The 20,917-nt window shown below is 32.8% G+C and overlaps 11 protein-coding genes across 11 annotated transcripts, besides 10 other annotated features; 4 read left to right on the top strand and 7 right to left on the bottom strand.

Annotated features, from left to right (window-relative positions):
* Positions 1–1,554: part of a mobile genetic element that runs on past the window's edge.
* TVAGG3_0084710 (uncharacterized protein) lies at positions 123–578 on the top strand (the record flags this gene model as incomplete). The annotated part of the gene is made up of 1 exon (XM_051222195.1): positions 123–578. One exon carries the CDS (start codon positions 123–125, stop codon positions 576–578), a length of 456 nt encoding a protein of 151 aa, XP_051107181.1.
* On the top strand, positions 627–863 carry TVAGG3_0084700 (uncharacterized protein; the record flags this gene model as incomplete). Its single annotated transcript, XM_051222194.1, has 1 exon — positions 627–863. One exon carries the CDS (start codon positions 627–629, stop codon positions 861–863), a length of 237 nt encoding a protein of 78 aa, XP_051107180.1.
* Positions 864–1,554: a terminal%2Cinverted (terminal inverted repeat of Maverick-1A transposon ID:TVAGG3_0084690).
* Positions 1,555–2,064: 510 nt separating this feature from the next.
* Positions 2,065–2,093: a mobile genetic element.
* Positions 2,065–2,093: a terminal%2Cinverted (terminal inverted repeat of ISTv1 transposon ID:TVAGG3_0084680).
* Positions 2,094–2,198: 105 nt separating this feature from the next.
* Positions 2,199–3,037: a mobile genetic element.
* Positions 2,199–3,037: a terminal%2Cinverted (terminal inverted repeat of Banshee-A1 transposon ID:TVAGG3_0084670).
* A 1,566-nt stretch (positions 3,038–4,603) lies between these two features.
* On the top strand, positions 4,604–5,396 carry TVAGG3_0084660 (uncharacterized protein; the record flags this gene model as incomplete). The annotated part of the gene is made up of 1 exon (XM_001311669.2): positions 4,770–5,396. One exon carries the CDS (start codon positions 4,770–4,772, stop codon positions 5,394–5,396), a length of 627 nt encoding a protein of 208 aa, XP_001311670.1.
* Positions 5,397–5,621: 225 nt separating this feature from the next.
* TVAGG3_0084650 (uncharacterized protein) lies at positions 5,622–6,119 on the bottom strand (the record flags this gene model as incomplete). The annotated part of the gene is made up of 1 exon (XM_001311670.1): positions 5,622–6,119. One exon carries the CDS (start codon positions 6,117–6,119, stop codon positions 5,622–5,624), a length of 498 nt encoding a protein of 165 aa, XP_001311671.1.
* Positions 6,120–6,508: 389 nt separating this feature from the next.
* On the bottom strand, positions 6,509–7,297 carry TVAGG3_0084640 (uncharacterized protein; the record flags this gene model as incomplete). The annotated part of the gene is made up of 1 exon (XM_001311671.1): positions 6,686–7,297. One exon carries the CDS (start codon positions 7,295–7,297, stop codon positions 6,686–6,688), a length of 612 nt encoding a protein of 203 aa, XP_001311672.1.
* Positions 7,298–7,415: 118 nt separating this feature from the next.
* On the bottom strand, positions 7,416–8,417 carry TVAGG3_0084630 (uncharacterized protein; the record flags this gene model as incomplete). Its single annotated transcript, XM_001311672.1, has 1 exon — positions 7,671–8,408. The coding sequence occupies one exon, from the start codon at positions 8,406–8,408 to the stop codon at positions 7,671–7,673; it is 738 nt and encodes a 245-aa protein (XP_001311673.1).
* Positions 8,418–9,515: 1,098 nt separating this feature from the next.
* Positions 9,516–9,649: a mobile genetic element.
* A 133-nt stretch (positions 9,650–9,782) lies between these two features.
* TVAGG3_0084610 (uncharacterized protein) lies at positions 9,783–12,161 on the bottom strand (the record flags this gene model as incomplete). The annotated part of the gene is made up of 1 exon (XM_001311673.2): positions 9,862–12,147. The coding sequence occupies one exon, from the start codon at positions 12,145–12,147 to the stop codon at positions 9,862–9,864; it is 2,286 nt and encodes a 761-aa protein (XP_001311674.1).
* A 25-nt stretch (positions 12,162–12,186) lies between these two features.
* Positions 12,187–12,705: a mobile genetic element.
* A 605-nt stretch (positions 12,706–13,310) lies between these two features.
* TVAGG3_0084590 (proteasome regulatory particle assembly) lies at positions 13,311–14,624 on the bottom strand (the record flags this gene model as incomplete). The annotated part of the gene is made up of 1 exon (XM_001311674.1): positions 13,311–14,624. The coding sequence occupies one exon, from the start codon at positions 14,622–14,624 to the stop codon at positions 13,311–13,313; it is 1,314 nt and encodes a 437-aa protein (XP_001311675.1).
* Positions 14,625–15,889: 1,265 nt separating this feature from the next.
* On the top strand, positions 15,890–17,993 carry TVAGG3_0084580 (phosphoribulokinase family protein-related protein family; the record flags this gene model as incomplete). The annotated part of the gene is made up of 1 exon (XM_001311675.2): positions 16,030–17,613. The coding sequence occupies one exon, from the start codon at positions 16,030–16,032 to the stop codon at positions 17,611–17,613; it is 1,584 nt and encodes a 527-aa protein (XP_001311676.1).
* A 142-nt stretch (positions 17,994–18,135) lies between these two features.
* On the bottom strand, positions 18,136–19,657 carry TVAGG3_0084570 (glycosyl hydrolase; the record flags this gene model as incomplete). The annotated part of the gene is made up of 1 exon (XM_001311676.2): positions 18,240–19,604. The coding sequence occupies one exon, from the start codon at positions 19,602–19,604 to the stop codon at positions 18,240–18,242; it is 1,365 nt and encodes a 454-aa protein (XP_001311677.1).
* A 736-nt stretch (positions 19,658–20,393) lies between these two features.
* TVAGG3_0084560 (Chain c Uncharacterized Ribosomal Protein) lies at positions 20,394–20,753 on the bottom strand (the record flags this gene model as incomplete). Its single annotated transcript, XM_001311677.2, has 1 exon — positions 20,479–20,685. The coding sequence occupies one exon, from the start codon at positions 20,683–20,685 to the stop codon at positions 20,479–20,481; it is 207 nt and encodes a 68-aa protein (XP_001311678.1).
* A 33-nt stretch (positions 20,754–20,786) lies between these two features.
* Positions 20,787–20,887: a terminal%2Cinverted (terminal inverted repeat of Maverick-3 transposon ID:TVAGG3_0084510).
* Positions 20,787–20,917: part of a mobile genetic element that runs on past the window's edge.

Here is a 20,917-nt window from a genome sequence, read left to right as displayed (position 1 = left end):
ATTGTTGCTTTGCCATTCAGGTGCGTGCTAATGGCATCCCCATAATAAGATTAGATGACTATAACTTAGCTACGGACGACAGTGAGGAATAAAGGATGAACGTTTATTTTTAAAGCTTATAAATGAGTTCTTCATCAAGCTCTCGTGAACCTTCACCATCTGTGAAACAAACTTTACCAAACGATTATGGAGCACCTATTGAATATTTCTTACGAGCTGCACAATGGCAAAGAGCAGTCTCACCAAGGTTAGGTGTTCCACCAGCTCCTGTCAAAAACATTTGGTCAAGTCCTTATATAAAATATGGTCTCCCACTAGGTTTGCTAGCTACAGCAGGAGCAGTAATGATGTTGAAAAGAAATAAAGCAAATGTTGTAAATAATACTGAAGTAGCTGAAGTTAAACAAACTCCAACACCTTCGCCAAAACCAACGCCTTCACAAGCAAAACCTTCAATGACTCCTGAACCTATGGAAGTACAAACTCCTGTTCAAAAGTCAACTCCTAAACCGACTCCAACATTTAAACCAGAACCTACTCCTCAAATAAATCGTAAAACTCCTGCGTTTCCTTACTGAAAAAATAACGTTATTTTTATTTAATATTAAAATTTTTATTTGATTGAAATGACGACTAAAGTCACTGAAGCAATGAAACAAAAGTTTTTGGTAGAATACATTAAATCAGGAACTATTCCAGAAGGTTTTTACATTCATACTATGAAGGATGGTAGAGTTCAGTTTAGAAAGATAAAGCAACCATTAGATAAAGAAGGAATTTTGAGAAAGATTAAACTTCATGAGGACAACATTGCTGAACTTAGGAAGAAGTTAGAAGAGTTGGATAAAGGAAGAGAGTTATAAAGCAATGAATTCAACAGGGTTAGAAATGAGGTTAGAAATGAGGTTAGATCTAACCTTCTACCCTAAATTTATTTTTGTGCTATGTTTTCATACGTGTGGGAGTGGTGATATCATTTATTTTTAAGTTTATTTTTACTGAAAATTTTTATTTGGATGTAAATGACGAAAACTATTGAGATAACAAACTACAACGGTCATGAGTTCAAGAATTTGTTCTTCGTTCCTCGTGAAAATACATTCTATCAGATACGAGGGAGAAAGGGTAAAGTTAGTTTGAGCGTTTACGACAACAAACATAATGGGAGATATATAAAAGCAATAGATACAAACGGTAAGCGTGTTTCATTAGCTTTGTCAAAACTTACATACATTTATTTTGACAGTGATTTTGACTCTGACGATTGGAGTGACAGCAGCGATACTGAAGAATATGAACTATTGTGTGAAGCACAGCAATGGGAAGCGCTGCAATACTTTTGTAAATGAGAACATTAGTGGGAACGTTAGTGAGAACGTTTATTTTTTCATTAGTGAAGTGAAGTGGTTGGCGGCTTTGTAAATATTTAAGGTTAAGTTAGTGTTGTCGTTTGTGTTGTAAAATATACGTTAACAGTTTTGTAAAGTGTCAAATTCACATAACAGGGGTACGGTGGAACGCAGTGCCTCCGTACCCATGTTATGTATACTAACTAAGATTGAGAGATTCTGGCCGACATTGGAGCGCTGCCAAAGCATTCAGGCTATTCCTGCCTTTATTTGGGAGTACAATAATAACACACCGCATGAAGATCTCCCAATTAATCCATTAACTGGAACAAATTACACGCCAAATCAAATGTATCAGCTGAAACCGAAATACACAAATGCAGATACAGAAAGGTTGTGGCAAATATGGGATACAGATACAGGCATGACCGCTGTTGACACATTCACAGCGTAATAATAAACATAATTTTTTAATTTCATTTTTAACAAGTTTTTTTAAATGTATGTAATGAATAATTCATTAGAATATGATAATGCACATTGTAACAGAATAGAACAATCACCAAATTTTTTTTGAAATTAAAAAATAAAAGTAAAAAGTTTAAAGTAATCTAACCAAAAAAGATATTTAAAAGAATTTTGGAAAAAACAGAATAAGGATAATGATATTATTTTAGATACACAATCGATGTACTGAAGAATAATCCGGTAAAATGATGATATAAAATTAGATTATTTTACAAGTAGCTAAAAGAATAAAACTATAATATAAAATAAATGAAGTTTAATGAAACAATAAAGGTTAAATAAATAATAAAGATTTTTATTTTATATCAGTATTGAGAAGAAGTAACAGCTGACACTTGGTAGACAACTTCTTTATGTCTAGAAAATTCTATCTTGCCTTTTATTTTTTTCTCGCTGTGAAACGTATTCGGTCATTTTTTTAAAAATTAATTTTTTGTTAGAGATAAGAGCTAAAACTCGGTAAACAACTTCTTTATGTCTAGAAAATTCTATCTTGCCTTTTATTTTTTTCTCGCTGTGAAACGTATTCGGTCATTTTTTTAAAAATTAATTTTTTGTTAGAGATAAGAGCTAAAACTTTGCAGACAACTCCCCCATGTCTAGCAAATTTAACATTCGTCTCCCATTTTTATATATTTGGTTTAGAATGTTCGAAAATGCGTAATATGGTCATTAATATTAATTGAAAAGAACCTTGAATTAATTCAATCTGATCTCACAAAATATTTTAAATTACAAACTTTGTAGTTTGAATAGATAATTAGTAATAAACTCAAATAACTAGTTTCTTTTTGAATAAAAATTATTTGAATTTATTCAATTTTGTGAATTTTCCTTCAAAAAACAAGTTTAAATATCTTATTTGCCATATAATTATAAATACAATGAAACATATTCGAAATTGAAAAGAATGACTTTTTCTGTTCTTTCAATCATTCAATTTGAATTTTGCAATATTGGATTTCTCATTAAATAGCTATTAAAAACAACAAGCAATTTAACTTACATTCAAATTTATTTGTGTTATATTCAATCTTCTCAAAACTTATAATTTTCGGCTATAGCATGATTATATGCTATATAATATAATAAACCTATAATAGTATCATTCTTTCAATTATTTGAAGAGAAAACCGAAAAAATCTATTTTCGGTCTATAACATTCAAAAATATTTACCCCTCGATTTTTCATTTAAAAAAAATTATAAGGTAATAGAATCTGGTATTTCTTTACATATGTTTGAAAGACCATTCAAAATTACCAAAAATTGACAGCATATTTCAGAATGGCCTTTTTGAATTGAATTTAAAATTAAATACAAACAAGGGAAACCACCATTCTATTTATAATTAAATTACAATGGATTTCTCTTTATCAAAAAGACGCTAACAATTCAAATATGTCATACTAATTTTATCATAAATCAACTAACGGCTAATATTTAATATATAAAATTTTGAATCAATAATAATCGTCGTTAGAAATGTACTTTGTATTCAATCTTTTGGTTTGGACGGCATATTCAAATGATTTTCAAACGAAATGCATGAAATACATCTACAACGCTTCATCAGGTTTGACAACACTTGAAATTCCAAGAGGATATTATTTTTGCTGCAAAGACAATGGATTTGTAGCATCAAATATGACAATAAAAACTGAATATTATTATACAAGTCAGTCATCTCAAACAATTCACACTTATTCAAATCCTTTTGCAATTATAAATAATTTACAGTCAGGGAATAACTTTTATTGGAGAATTTCACCAATAGATGAAAATTCACCATTTTTAATACAGTTTGTTAATCTTGATGCATCTGTAATTGAAGATAAAAATATCAAATATTCAGCATTTTCTACGAAAGTTATTTTCTCTCAGAAGTTTATTGCTTTCAATTCAATTATTAAAAAAAGAATGCGTCTAACCGCTTTTAATGGTCATGCGATCGAAAGTTTGGATCGAGCCAACTTAGATCCAGATGACAAGATAGTTGGGTTGTGGGATTTGACCCCTTATTCTAAATCGAAAAGAGAATATTTCTTTTCATATTGTAGTTCAGGTCATGTCAGAACTAAATCATATTTTCCAATGAATCAATTCTTTCTTATGCCAACTAAAATGGGAATTTATTCAAAATCCCAAGTTGACGCTTTCACTAAAACCCAACATCCATTTGAAGAAGAATTTAGATTTTCTCCTTCTTTTGTAACTAATGAAACAGAAGAATGTTTGAATCATGAAATATGGAGCCCAGAATTTATAGAAAAAGGCCATGATATTGGTTTGAAATACACAGATTCAAAATTATTCACAATTCAACCAGGAGAATGTCAGTGTCTTTATGGAAATTTTGTGTTGGAAAGCAAAGATGATTTCATTGCAACAGTTGAATATAATGATACATCACATTATAAGTCATCAAATAACAATTTATCCCCTAAAATAATTGTAAAGAAATATGAAAATCCTTTTAGTATAACAACTGAAAGACCTGATGAAAGAATCAGCCAATTAATAAAATTAGAGTGCAAATCAAAATCAGAATCATGTACAATTCAAGCTATAAGTGTTTTGCCACCAGTAAAAAAGAGGTTTATGATGACACCAATGAAAATAGAATCAACATTTACAACAAATTCAAGTTTTACAGTTGAAAAAGAAATCATAATAAATGAAGAAGAAATTGATATGTTTTCAATCACTGTCCATAACAAAAACAAATTTAAGGTCAATATAACAAGTAATAGCGATCAGCTTAAAACCTATATGTCGGCATCTGATAGTTTTTCAACAAATGAAATTACAGCAAATACTGTCACAATTTATCCTTATTATGATTTTGTCAAAATCTTTCGTGATGAGGTGAACATTTCCTCTTTAAATATCAATGCAAAAGATCAAAGTTACAGTTACTCCTGAAGTCGAATCATTAGAAGGGAATGCAACTGATGGAGAATTAATAGAAAATGATTTGTATTTAAGATTACCTTCAAATGGAGGAGGAAAAACAAAGCAAGAAGTTATAGATTTTAATAAAGTTGAAGAAACAATTGATCAGGGCCACGGAAAATTGATTCTCATTATTGTAATTATTCTTACAATAATTCTTTCTATTGCAGTTGTTGTTTACGTTGTAATTATGACAATTCTAAATAAGAAAAAGAGTCAAGCCAATGAAGAAATTATAATTTCTGATGATGATAATAATATGAATTCAAAACCACAAAAAGAAGAGGAAGAACAAGAAAAATCAAATAAAACATCGAATGAAGAAATAAATAAAGACAACGAACAAAATAAAGATCATAGTTCAGAATCTTTGAGTTATTCATATTCAAAGAAAAAAGATGATATGTCTGATGACGAATCTTCAAGTAAGCGTAGAAGAGTAAAAAATGAAGAACCAAAACAAAACGAAAGTTTAGATTCCGGTTCAGATGAGAAAAGTTATTCATACTCCAGATCGCGTTCCAAATCAAAGAGTGATTCTATATCTTACACGAGCATTTTCTAATAATAGAAACAAAATAAAATATAATTGTATACAATATTATATCCTTTTTTTAATTGCAAAAAGTGATTTATAGTAACTTTTTCCCCATCAAAACTATCTTTTTTCAGTAGAAAAATTGATTAGTAAGTCTTGAATGTCAAGCATTGTTTCTTCCCTATTGGATAATTGAATTGAAATTGATTCACATTATTGAAATCACAAGAAAAATTAATTAAAATTTTATTTTTACTTTTTATTATCATTGGAATTTTCTACCGGAACAGGTTTTCCTTTAGTTTGTTTACCTTTCTGTTTGTCTGATTTTTTCCAATAAAAACATACCCAAAGGGCTAGAGATACCAATACAATAAGGTAGACTATTCCCATGATTAAATAAAAAGGTGATCCGGAAATATGTGAAATCATTGTTCCAGGTAGTCTATAATACTCCAAATCATCACCACCTAAATTATTTTCACGAATTACTGTTATGGTACTGTTTTGACAATAAGAAATCACTTCTTGTTCAGTATTGACACCGGAAGGTATTTCATATAAAATGTCATAGAATAAAAGCGAATCGGATACTGTTTGTTGTTCATTATTGACAAGATTTATAGATAGATCAAATCCTGTTTCATTATAAAGTTGTCCTTCTTCAACAACAGGAGAACCCATAATGATGTGGCCATTAATGTTTCCTGATGTTGTTTCGTCATTTTCATTCAGAAGAGAAAATTTCATACCATTTTGCGATTTTCCTTCAACTGTTATTTCTTGTGGGTTGAATGCAGTCAAAACAAATGTCTCCTTTTCATCTTTGAAGTCAACAACTTTTTGATTGAACTCGAGAAAATCTTTTGTTGTGAAAATCGAATGAATAGTTAAAGTGTCATTATTTACAGCTTCTCCAATTGTATAAAGTTGAACTTTGCATTGTTGTATTGGAGAATAACATGAAACAACACTTTTATATTTTGATCCACTTACACTAAATATATTTGAATATTCTCCATATTTTTCGTTCTTTTCTGTGTCATAAACAGTAACACTGAAATTTTTCCTTTATGCGAAAACATAACTTCCTTGAATACACTTTGTTTGGGAATGTCCGATATCTAATGTGGTTCTAAATGGATGACCTTGGAAACTTATTACTTCTGTGCATGATTCTGCGTTTGTTTCGAAATTAGTTTTGAATAATACACTTTTTTCATTTGTATATTCTATTGCTTCTTCTAGAGTATAAGCGTTATCTCCTGGCAAAATAAAGAAAATGTCTTCTCCAAAAGGATTTGAAAACTGGGGATCTACGGGTGCTGTATCGTTTCACCTTTGTTGTACAGGATAAGTCTTACATTATTTCCAGTTGTTGCATCTTCCTGACCATTTGCATTTATTCTTAGTTCTACATCATCGGGATGTTTGACAGTGAATTTTAGTGGAACTTGATTAATTGCAGTTACGATAAGCCGACTTATACTAGGTAATGTCACTGTACAGTCGAACGATTTAAATGAAGTAAAGACGCCGAATGATTCGGAATATCCATCACTTGCTTTTGGATCGTTTTCAAATGAAGGTGTAACACCCATGACTGATATTTGTATATCTTCTAATTCATTTACTGCTTTTATACTCATCTTGACATCGAAATAATAAGAACCTAATACAAAAATATTTTGCCTTTTTCCTTCTTTTTCCAATGACAGGTCCTTATATGCGTCACTATATCGATTGTATTCTTGGTATTCAGCTTCGAATGGTTTATCGGATTTGATCACAACGGAACCTGAAATACATAAACGATGATTACTTAGAATTGTTCGTGTTTCTATCATTCCTGGTCTAATTTCAATAACATCTTCATCATTGCACCAAGTAATGGCAACTGAAGATCTTAATAAGAAAAATGCAATCATTCCAAAAAAATACAATATTTTTCTGAAAACTAATCGAAAGTATTGAAATAATTCAATAAGTAACTTTAATAAATTCAATAACAATTTATAATTGCCCCTGTTCTTATTGTTGATCATTTATGCAAAAATATATTTGAAATGAGTTTTTATGTGTCTATCGTCCGAATTTGTAACATACAAAGTTGAATCATGGTAAATCAAACTCTTTGGTCATTAAGTATAGACCTGAGCGCACCCCTTTTTAAGTATCTTTAAAGACATTATCTCATTAATGTATAATTCGTCATTTTGAAGAAAAAATAATTTTATGTAAAGAATAGATATCTTCGATAGTAATTTCTTTATTGTAATATTTACATAACAAACAAATATATCATTTAAACGCCTGGATTTGCTTCTGAATGAAAGGAACTTCAGTAATTCCGGCTCTTTTAGTAGCTTTTCTTATTCTAATAATGCCAACTATAATTGTGATTCCAACCAACAGCAAAAACGATCCTAAGATTAAATTGGCTAAATCAAAGCCAATAACAGTCAATTCTACGATTTCCTTAGACCATGACTTCTGATCAAAGGAAATGGAAACTTCAAAAGCTCCTGGGAGGCCAACTTGATTAATCGAACAATTATATTGATTAACTCCGTTTCCTTTGCATTTAACTATTTGATTTTTGAATTTCAAGTAGCCTATTGGAAATGAAGCGCCGGGATCTGTTTTAAATGTAACGTTGAGTGCGATTGATGAAAAAAATTGTGCGAATTCTGGTTGAATTGAAAGTAATTCTGGTGCTTTTGGTACGCATGATGATGTTTCTTCATCTGAATATCCAGGAATACATCGGCATTTTCCTGGGTATGAACAATTCGAATAATCTGGACAATCTTCATTGCATCTAAAGCATCCTGCAAGGACTTCTGGGTTTCCATATGGAAAGCCTGGCTCGCACACACATTTGCCGCCGACCTTCTTTGTATGGGGAGCTTTACATCCTTTATTTGGAATTGTGAAGAATTCATTTTGAAAACGCTTTGCATCTCTGCCTAAATGACCTATATTAGTTGGACTCTCTTTATCATAAAATGCTAAGCCAAAAAGAAATGGATGAATCATCAAATTTTCTTTCTAAAAAAATTTTTTTGTGACAAATTTCATTCCTGATTTCATAAAGAGTATAAAAATATCAATATTTGCTAATGTATCTATATTTTTGTTTATTGGCCATACAAAAATTATGAAAAAATATGAATTCGTTTAAGGAGTTTAATGTTTTTCGATTTTAATCCTGTTTGATATTGCAATATGGCTTAATTTTCCATAGAAAGGCAAATCCCAAGATAATCATTTATCTTATTTAGAGATCATAATGTTTGAGAATTGACTAATTGAAACATTAAGTTCAAGTTTATTAGTTTAAACACACTATGACTTACAAACAGAAAAAAGAAATATGGTATGTAGTTGTTCAATTATAATTTGCTGATGTTAAAAATATCTAGTCACCAGCCCATTTGTAGTCTATCTGTGTGAGAATTAACCCAGCAAACTTATTTGAATCAAATGTTCGAATCTCTCGCTAAAGCTAAACTCGCAAGACTTGAAGAAATGACATATGCCTATAAAAAACGCTGACTTATTGTCGAACAGAGCCAAGAATCAACCGATTTGATTCTCAAAGAGTTAGGCTCAATCTATGGTCTCCTTGATCATGAGAAACAGCTTGCGGAAGAAAATCAAAAACTTCGTGATGAAGAAAAGTCATATATAAAAGATGCATTTGCATGTCGTCGTAAATTTGCGGAGATGTCACCCGTTGTTGCACGTAATCTTTCATATGTTTTCAAATGAGGTATTGAATTCGAAAACGAATCACTTGAAATCTGAAATTCCCATTTTTTAGTTCCTGATATTGAATAATCAGATCTTGACTTCGACGTCATATGCCACGACCAAGGTTTCTCAACCGAACCAGACCATTTCGACGAACATGAATTTTCTTCAACGAGTGATGAATTATCCGAACAGCTTGTTAACGCGAAAGTTCAACGCGATCGTTTTGAGATCATTCATGATATCATCCAAGTTATGGAGACAAAGTCGGACTAGGAATGATACTGATTATAATATGAATTATTTGCATTGTTTAAAATAGATATACTCATAAATCATAAAAAAAGGTAATTCATGAGTTCAGTAATTTCATGACAAAAACAATTTATTTAAGGGTGCACTTACGCCCCTATGAAAACATATGGGTCCTTCAATTCAGGTGTTTAAGGTTAATTTTCAATGACGCTTCACGCTAGTTGTTAAAAATTTGAATTAAAGTCAGATGGGCGTAAGTGCACCCTTAATATGTCAAGAATTTATGATTTATGTCATTGTCTCGGACTATTCTGTGAAAATATAGCCCTATATATAACAATTAACATGATTACTTCATGACAAAAACAAATTATTTAATAAGTCATATGAACATATACTCAACTCATCTTCAACAAACACCAACATAATATAAGTAAAATATATAATAGATTCATAATATATATATATATAATTATTTATTTTATTTGAACATTTTTGCGACAATCGCCAAAATAACAACGAATACAGCACCAATAATGATGATATTTGTTGATCCACCCTTCGACATCTTACTCTTCTGGCTCTGAACTCTTGAAGGAATAATGACTTCCTCCTTAATTTCTTCTTCTTCATCTCCAACTTTGACTTCTTCTTTGACTTCTTCTTTAATTTCTTGTTTGATTTCTTCTTTGACTTCTTGTTGTTTAGTTTGTTCTTCGACATTTTTGGAAGAAACGATGTCTGTTGGTTTGATTGGTTTGATGTCTTCTGGATTTGTTTCTTCTGTTTGTACATAAATTCCATCATCAACAGCTTCTTCTTCTTCGTGTTCTTCCTCTTCTTCTTTAATTTCTTCATCTTTGACATTGAATCCGATTTCATCTTCAATTCCGAGAGCATCATTGAGGAATTTCTGATCTTCCAAGTGATTTTCTTCATCATCTGATTCGAATATTGATGGAGATTCATCTGGTTGTTTGATGACAAGTGATTGTTTGAAGATTTCTTTGTTTGCAGTCTGTTTCTCAACAACAGCGTGTCCTTTCATTACAGGACGTTCTACAACTACATCTTCATCGAACTTTATGTCTCTCGATACAACAGATGATGGCTTTGGCTGTTCTGTGAGGAATGACATGTCATCATTAGATGATTTCTCTTTGACGAAGCCTTGGTTGAGTGAAGAACCACGTACAGACATCGAATTCGACTGTTGCTGCTGTGGATTTGGTTTCTCTCGAACAGTGATCTCGATGCCAGAACCGGAAATGATGATTTTCGGTTTAAATGTCTCTGCAGGAACAGTAGATACTGATTGTTTGGAGGAAGGAACTTTGATTCCAAGAGTTGCTGCAATTGAATCAATATTTGTTGCATTGATCTGGCGATCGGAAGAAAGGGCTGATCCAGAGACTTGTTGTTTGGCCTCATTCTCTGCAAGGACCTCGTCAAGTGTCTTTTTAATGATCTTGTTCTGTTTCGGAAGATTCATTCTGGGTTGGATTGGCTGTGGAGGGAAATACTCGCGGTCATTTGGATCAATTGTAGGAACTTTGATGTCTGTGATCAATGTCGTCTTCGTGTAGTTTGGTAAATCAAAATCATGATAATCCGGTGTTGGTTCTACGTATTTAGAAGTGTTGTCGTAGTAATTCTGCAGGAGATCTTTCATGTGAATGATGCCGGCAGAGTTGTTTTGATAATTATCTTTTTGATGATATGGCTTCTTCTGGTAATTGTCCTGGCGGTTGTTGTTTTGAAGGAATGGTGGGACATACTCTTCATTTCCGTACTGGCGACTGTTTCTTTGGTCGGGTTTCTTGATTGGGTTATATCTGGTTTTCGTCTGTGGTTCTGGGGATGGTATCCTTGCAGATTGTGGCTGCTGGTACTTCTGGGATGGTTTCTTGTTGTATTGTGGCTGATTTGGATTATATTTGGTATTTTGCGGCTGGTATGACTGAGGCTGGTATGTAGAGTACTTGTTGTCCTTCTTTTGGCCTTGTTGGGCTGAGAAAGGAGCAAATTTGTCAGTTGTTTGCTGATTTTGCTCGGATTTCTGGTTCTTGAATGGAGTGTATTTGTTTTCTTGTGGCTGTGGTTGGTTTTGATGAGATTGGTTGGCATTGAATGGAGCAAATTTGTCATTGGCTTGATTTTGTGGCTTGTTGTCGGCTTTCTTCGACTTTGGATGCTTTGCTTGTTGTGGGTTGGATGCATCCATGACTGCATTGATCTGATCGTCCGAAAGAAGATACTCTTCTGGTTTATATGGAGCAAATTTGTCTTGTACGAATTGATTTCCTATAACGACAGTCGATGTGAGATCTGGATCGTCAAGGAGTTCTTCGTCATCGGGTGTATTGGACTTTGCTTGTCCTTTTTGGCCGCCTTTCTTTTTCTTTTGCTTTGGAATGGGAACAATGCCATTATTCTTAACTGTAACAGTGGCCGAGATATCAGGATCATCTAAGAGTTCTTCGTCTGAGCTTGGCGTTCTTTCATTTTTAGATTTCGTTTTTGAATTATTGTTAATTACAACTTGGGCAGTAAGTTCTGGATCGTCAAGTAACTCTTCATCATCTCCAACCTTAGATGAAGGTTGTGCTCCATTTACAACAACGGCCTCGTTTAAATCATCGTCATCAAGTAATTCTTCATCATCAACTACATTAATGGTAATACTATTGGTTTTTTTAGCCTTGTATGCGGCAAATTTCTTCTTATTGGATTTAGGAGTGAAGTTATTAAACTGGTTCTGCTCCATTATGTCAAAGAAAAAAAAATATCAGAAATGCGGTTTTAAGGGTGGCTTCCGACCAAATTGTCACTTTTTAGCCCAAGTGAGAAAATTTCGTAATTTATAACCAAGTTTTTTAAAATCTATATTTAATAAAGGTTCTATTTTTCTTATTAAATTTCAAAAATGAGGGGGTTCGGAATCGTCCACAAATTGCCGAAAGGGTTTTTGCCAGTTTTGAATCCGCTTATTTTTATCGACCAAAATTATAATAAATATAATTTTCGATAAGTATTCTACCCAAATGATTCTTCAAAAAATTATTTTTCGGATTTTATTCCGTGAAAAAACGTTACAGAAAACGCTTATAAAATTTCGAATTTTCCCTAAAAAATTCAGTGCAGGTCGATTTAAGAGATTTTTCAAAAATAATCATATCAGTAGATAGGGTATAATATAGAGAAGCTTTATGAATAACTTAAAATCCGGGAAACTCAATATTCAACGAGAAAAACGCTTAACGAATCTCACTTTTGGTGTAAACATCACAAAAAATTGAGAGGGTTTTCTGGTCGGAAGCCTCCCTTAATTCAAATTAAATTGTATTATTTCGTTAATTATATGTGTAATGCTGGTAATCATGTAAATATTTCGGTAAACCATATTTTGGCTGTCAAAAATTGAGTCAATTATCGATAAAAGTGACAAATTTCTCATCACTATCGATTGCCATTGGATCTGTTTTTCATAGAGATTTCAAAAAAACTCTGTTCCACCCGATCAATTACAACCTCTTCGGATATTTATAGACTAAGGAACAGTAACGTGTTTAGATTTGGAAAAATTATATAATTCAATTACTAAGTAGTTCGGGTTGAACTTCAACCCATAATAATCGTTATGGGCTTTTTTAAATAACTCATAACTCATGTTATTCAATGATTACTATTTTTTTTAGAATGGCCATATTCCGCTAGAAAAATCGTCATTTTGCAAGAATTTCATTGATTAATTGCATTAAGAAGTCGATATTTTATAACGTTTTATTTTAGATTAAATAAAAAGCATGGAATAGCGATAAAAGATTAAGAAGTTTATCTTTATGTATAGAATCGGTTTAAAAAAAACTTATTTAATTGTTATATTTATTAATACCAGAAAAATAAAGAATAGTATCTTAGAAGAGAACATTATTTTTTCGCACCATGTGAAATAAGAAGTTCAGCCATTTCTAAATCATTAAGATATGTTGCTGTATAAAGTGCTGTATCTCCAATATTCATTCTTTCATTGACATTCGCACCATGCGAAATAAGAAGTTCTGCGAATTCTTTACAAAAACAATATACTGCAAAATGAAGAGGGGTTTGTCCATATTTATCCTTTTTATTGATATTCGCACCATGTGCAATAAGAACCTCTGCAGTTTCAATACTACTATTCCATGCTGCTTTATGAAGTGCTATTTCTCCATAATCATCTTGTTCATTGATTTTTGCGCCGCGTGAAATAAGAAGTTCTGCAGTTTCTTTACAATTGCGAAATGCTGCAGTATGAAGTGCTGTTTTTCCATCTTTATCTTTTCCATTGATTTTCATACCATGTGATAGAAAATATTCACAAAGGGATGGAATATTAAAAATCGGTGAATAAACAAAACATTTGTTTGTATCATTAGTTTGATTGAAATAAACTAAAAAGGCTTCAAGATTATTGTAAAATCCACAAATATCTAAATCAATCTTTATTTTGTATTCATTCATCAGGAATGTTACAAAATCAATGTTGTGTGAAATAATTGCATATTCCATGCAATCATCATCTGATTTTTGATATTTTAAACATTCACTCATGATCTCTGGATTTCCGCCTAAAAATGAAAATTGTAGACATTTTTTAGTTATTTCTGAGTTAAATTTTGTTCTTAATAACTTGAAACAATCAACTGCCCCATGGTAACAACATAATTCAAGTAATGAATATCCTTCTTTAGAATAAGGATATAAACTGCTTTCAAGTATTTCATTTTTATCAAATCCATCTCTTTCTGTGAAGCAAATGAATCTTTCTTTGTCATTATTCATAATTGCTCTGTATATTGTATTTTCTGTATGAATATCCAGATTTTTTATATAATTATTTCCGGAATCAGAAGATTTGTCTAATTTAATTTCATATTCTTTATAAAACAGGGTGTTTGAAGGAGATATGAGATTGTTGACTTGTTCCACATGATATTCATCATAAAAGAGTTTAGTTAAAGATAAATATGACATTGCATAGCGATTATTATACGGAATGATATTCAAAATGTCTTTTATAATATTTTTGGGTGGATATTTATTGGAATCAATCAATTCTGTTTTGATCATTTTGTAAATTGACTTTAATTCTTCTTCTGATTCCGTTTTCAACTTATACAACGCAAGAAATGAATCGATATAGTATTTGTAGATACATCGTAATTTGTTGTATTTGTTTAGATAAACATCTTGGTCGAACATTAATAATGTCCCAATTTTCCCCTAAAAACGGTTATTTCCTATCAAAAAGTGGATATTATGGTAGATTCGGGTTTCACCCCATTCTAAAATACACAGTTTTTTTGACACTCGAATGTCAAAACAAATGTTTTGGCTCTAGAGTGAGATTGATTCCAGACATCACTATAAGCATTTGAGTCAGGAAGATGATTCTGTGCTTGCCCATATGGTTTGGTCGGAATCTTGTGAAATCAAAAACTTATTAAGTCTTTTCAATAAACACAATGTGCATATATAATCTAGCTATACGTCTTTATGATCTTCTATCTATTTCTTATTTTTATATAGATTTTGATTTTTTTTTTATCTTATTTGAAACTCAAACAGAATATTAAGAAAGGAAGCAGGAAGGAAAAGAAGGAAAAGAGAGAAAAAGAAAAGAAGAGGGAAAAAATAAGAAGAAAATGAGAGAAAAAAAAGTTATTTTTCTGTTCATTTGCCGAGTGTGGTGGAAAGGATGTCGCCCTTCGGGTACCACCATTTCCACTGTATTAGGCACAATTTTTAGAGTATTTTTGCAAAACCTTTTTGCAAAACCCTAGTCATACTTCGCATCTAAATACTACAGAGATTTAGAAGATGGAATCTTTCAAAGATATTTGCATATCGATTCTTCATATTTACTCTTAATGATTCAAATATTCAAGAATCAATTACTTTAATATATATGTACAACTTTAAATTTGACTTGAAGATTACCATGTATACCACGTGCAAATATGAGAATCTAAGATCTTATTTGGTAAAAAGATATTGAAACCCATAATAGATTCTTGATGTATTCCAATACTGCGTTAGAAGATGTGATTTGGGGCATTTCGAATTGATTGAAAAATCTCAAAACAGAGTTTCGGGAATTGAGGAATAATTAAGAATCATTTAATCATATAAGCGTTCATAAAAATGAATGATTCAGCTAGATTTAACTAAAGAACGAATAATGTTCATCGTTTTTTCACGCGCTATCGTCAAAATTTTATATTTTAAAATTCAAATGCCAAAAATTAATATAGTATATCTAATCTAACATCATATCAATTTTGAGAGACTATTCAAACAAATTTAATTCAAAATATTAGCACTTTTTTAAAACAATGTGATCAAAAATCAATGAAAAGTTTGCAAGCAATGAATATTCATAAGTTTTAAATCATAAAAACGACACAAACATATAAATAACTATTATGCTATAGACAAAATGTCAAAAAACGAGTTGATTTCATATAATTTCTCTCAACCATGAAGAAATTTACCAATATTTTATCTTATTAAAGGAACTTAATCGATATATTTCAAAACTTCAAAATCTTATCCAGCCAATGTAAAAACGGCTTCATCGTTTTTGAGATAGTCACTTCACAGAACTATGTCTGAATTAGATTCGCGCTTTATTTCCACAGACAATATCAATCGCACAATTTTATCCCACGATGACCAGCTCCAGAATGCCAGCCTTCGTGTTAAGTTAAATGCTCACCGTGCTACATTTGTTTTCTTGGTTAAATGCATTTACGGAAAATTATTCGATCGCCGTCTCAAAGCTGCCCACTCCCTTGCTGATGGTATCTATTGCATTGATGTTGATGGATTAGAAATCACAGAAGAGATGTTAAAGAAGATTGAGGAAGAGATGAAGAAGCTTATTTCTGAAAACAAGTTCCTCGAGAACGTCACAATCCCACGTAACGAATTAATCAAACTCTTTACAGCTAACAAGCTCGATGATAAGGTTGGAGTTCTTAAGGCCTGGGCTGTTGATCCAGTTCCATGTGTTCGCCTTGGCGAGTTCGTCGATTACACCATCGAGCCAATGCTCACCGACTTATCTCAGCTCTCTGTCTACGGCTTCCGCCTTTATGCAAATGGTATCGTTCTTCGTATGCCAACACTTACATCATCCGAAGCCCTTACAGACTGGCGTGATCCAGCAGCTCAGCTTGAGATGTTCCAGGAGTACACACAGTGGGCCAAGCTTATCGGAGTTGATACAGTTCCAAAGCTTAACGAAGCCATCTTCGAGCGCAAGGTTTACGACTTGAAGTGGGTTTGCGAAGGTCTTCACCAGCGCAAACTTGCTCGTATTGCACAGAAACTTGTTGAAGGATTCCCAGGCAAGCGTGTCATCACAATTGCAGGTCCATCATCATCAAACAAGACAACATTCGCTAAGCGTCTTGCCATCGCTCTTCGCGTTGTCGGCTACGACTCTATTGTTATTGAAATGGACGATTACTTTGTTGACCGCGAGAAGACACCAAAGGGTCCAGATGGCAAGTACGACTTTGAGTGCATTGGCGCTATGAACGTCGATGTTCTTGCTGAGAATGTCCACAAATTAATTAAAGGTGAAACAATTCTTCGCCGCAAGTACGATTTCAAGCAAGGCAAGGGCATCAACATCGAAACAGAGAAGCAGACCCTTCCAGCTAACGCATTCCTCATCCTTGAAGGCATTCACGGCTTGAATCCAGAATTACTTGGCCCAATCGGTCGCAACATGGTCACTCCAATCTACGTTGCTCCACTTACTCCACTTGTTATCGACAGCGGTCACCGCTTCCCAACATCTGATCTTCGTCTCATCCGCCGCATTATCAGAGACCACAAGTACCGTGGCTATTCTGCTCGTACAACAATCCACAGATGGACATCAGTCAGAGTTGGCGAAGAGAAGAACATCTTCCCATACCAAGGCAATGCAGAAATGTTCTTCAACTCTTCATTGGTTTACGAACTTCCTGTTCTTTCTATCTACGGCCGCGCTTTACTCTCTGAGGCCACAATTCCAGAAGAGCATGAAGATATTAGAGATCCACTCACTGCCGAAGTCACACAGGAGGCAAAGAGACTCCTCGGTATGCTCAACTTGTTCTACCCAATCCCTCTTGAAGAAGTTCCGCACATCTCGTGCATTCGCGAGTTTGTCGGTGGATCTGACTTAAAGTACTAAGAATAAATTTAATAAATAACAGAAGTTTTATATATAGAAATATTTTACTTATTAGCAAGTTATCTAGTTATTTATTTTGTTTGGAGATTGAATTCTCAAATTTATCTTTTGTAATCGTTTCAAATATAACTCATACTTAAAAACTCCAGTTCGTTTGGAATATATAGATTATCCCTTATCATTTCGCATATATTTTTGGAAAATCTTAAAGCATTTCATCATGAGTACTGAAAATATACAAATTTGTTTTGAATTATTATGGTCCATAACTCCTCGAATACCCAAAGTCAAGGTGTCCTAATATTTATTCACAAATATAAGTTTATTTCCATAGATCTATGCGATATAAATATGAGCGACTTACATTTAATAAATGTTACATATCTATTTCCATAATACCTAAAAATATAATATAATACCTCAATTTTTTACTTTTGCAACTCAATATGGAGAATTTTTTTCAAATTATAGAACTCTTTGAAATACAATAGAGACCAACACTGATATGGAAGTATAGGATATAAAAGAACCTTTATAATGGTAATACTATGATGAACAAATGCTAAAATTCTCAGGGAAATTGAAAAAGTAAAAATCGATTAAAAAGATTAGATAAATATATATATTTAGACAGATCTTTCTATTATTTCTTTATACATTTGGAGGCTCTTCTGCGGAGTTCTCTCCTGGGACTGAAAATCGACCTTTACGAGTCCGAAATGCTGTTTGTAGCCTTCGTTCCATTCGTAGTTGTCGAGTAACGACCAATGTATGTATCCCATTACAGGGATTCCGTAATCAATGGCGTGTTTCAAGTAACCGAGAGATTGAGTCGTAAACCAACCTCTGTGGAGGTCGTCTCTATCAGAAAGGCCATGCTCTGTGACGAATATTGGTAAATGGTGGGGGTTCCACTCTTTGTCGACCCATCTGACAGCACTTTCCAGAGATGATGGAATTAAACTCCAAGAAAAGTCAGAAAGTGGGACATCCTTGTTCGGACGCCTGTTGGCCATCGGGAACTCGTTCCAGTCCCGTGGATCCATTGTAATGTAAATCGAAGTGTAATGGTTGACAGAAATGAAATCTTGAGATTCCGGTAAGCCGACGATTTGTTGCTTGAAGAGACGGATGCCTAATGGCCTGAACTGTAAAACTCCTGTGGTTAATGCTTCCATATAAGGACGATTAAGGAAAGAATTGACAGCAGAGGCAAGCGCGTTCTCAATGATGGACCACTTGTGTTTTGGATAACAAAGAACAAGCTGGTTAACAATGGAAACCTTTGATTCAGGAATTATCTGATGAATAAGTTTGTATGCGGATAAATGACAGAATAACATCTTGGAAACAGCCAAAAATGATTTTCTGAACTTCATTTTATAGCCTGGTGGAAAAGCGCCGCCTAAATATCCCATAAGACTGACGGACATTGGTTCATTGATTGTAAAGAAGTACTTGCAATGGCCTTTAAGTTTTGTAACAGTGTATTCAACAAATTCGATGAAATATTGATGGAAATTCTGTGATAATAATCCTTTTTCGTCTTCTATCCATCCTGGATACTCAAAATGAAAGAGGGTGATCATTGGTTCGATTCCTTGAGCAGTGAGCTTATCACATTGTTCAATATAATTCTGCATATAAGAATCATTAAATTCTCCGTGTTTTGGTTCAATATCAGACCATGATAATCCGAATCTATAGCAGTTAAACTTAGAATCTTTCATTATTTGTAAATCATTGTCGAAATTCTCGAATGCTTTGCATGCATTTTCATGATCGGGGGCTTTTCTTTCGCCTTCACGATTGAATTGATGTGAAAATCGTGTCCAATTAGATTCTTCTTTGGTATCTTCGACTTGATATGCTGATGATGCGGTACCAAAATAGAAATCTTTAGAAAATTTAAGTTGTTTAATTTCTTCTTCTGGAAGATCTTCTAGAGGAGCTGTAGGTGGAATGTGTCTCTTTACTAATGCCAATATCATCTTACGAATAATATAAAAGAGAAAGGCATAAAATACAATCGACCACATTTTTTAGATCAAAAATGTGACATAGAATTATATGCATGAGTTTTCTTGATTTCAGCATTCATACAAGAGACACTGAGCTAATGTTAGCAAAAACGAACTGTAGATGATGTTCGTTCATGTTCTCTCATTCTTTTTGAAATCGCGATCACACTTATCAATACTTTTATTTGCGTCTGAATTCATCCACAGATAATAGATGCTTCAGTCATTACTTAAAGAGCCCTCAATTTGGATATGAATTATGGATTCATGTTTGTATAGGCGAAAATGGCATTACTTTCCCGAATCAACATAGTTTGCCATCACACAAAATAATTTTCTATTGTACAACAGGCTTTGTTTAGTAATTTTCAAAATGATTATTAAAAGTATCATATTTACACAGCGTACAATGACAATATAACATGGTTATATTACAATCATCAAAAAATGTTGGATATTTAACTAATTCACATGATTTTTAAGTGGAAAGTCTTCATGTGGATTATCTACCTAAAAAGATTACTGGAAACTATCATAAAGAAGCTATATTTCAGGTTTTGATAGTGTTTCAAGCTTATTAAGTTGAGATTTTAGTAAATTAACAATTTAAATTTGGGAGGTGAAGACATTGCGGATTGAAGATACACAATGTCTTCACCTAGACAGTATATATATAAACCATGAATGGAAAAGAATATGAAAAATATTATATTGGTGACAGTAATTATACTTATAGGGGTTGTGTGTGGAAATTTGTATACGATTTCGAAATTGGGTATTTTAAAAAAATTGAAGATTAGTAATAATATTTAATAGGTTTTTCTAAGTGTATTTTTAGAATAATTTATCTAAGACGGCGGGCTTCACGCTCTGTTTCGAGAAGTGAAAGGATGTCGCCCTCGCGAACAGCACCCTTAACGTTGCGAACAAGGGAGCGGTTGGAGTCATCAAGGAATTCGACGCGAACTTGTGTAACACCACCACGTGAGCCTGTGCGGCCGATGACCTGCTTGACAACAGCTAACTTAACCTGCTCCTGGGTTGATTCCATTAGAAAAGGCCATGCTTGTCAAAACCGCAAATTTTCGACCACAATTTTTCCTAAAAATTACATCGAAGAACGACACAAAAAAAAAAAAAAAAAAAAAAAAAAAAAAAAAAAAAAAAAAAAAAAAAAAAAAAGGTAGTGGGGCTTCCAGGCGCGTTGCGCCCTCTAGCCCTGAAGATGTTTAGTATAAATGAAGTTTTTATTCGGAAAATTGTTAGTCTTCTGGGTCGAAAAC

This window comes from Trichomonas vaginalis, chromosome IV (assembly GCF_026262505.1).
Source record: "Trichomonas vaginalis G3 chromosome IV, whole genome shotgun sequence".
NCBI classification, from domain to species: Eukaryota; Parabasalia; order Trichomonadida; family Trichomonadidae; genus Trichomonas; species Trichomonas vaginalis.
Note: the sequence above shows the minus strand (reverse complement) of the source record. Positions and strands in the feature narration are given on the sequence as shown.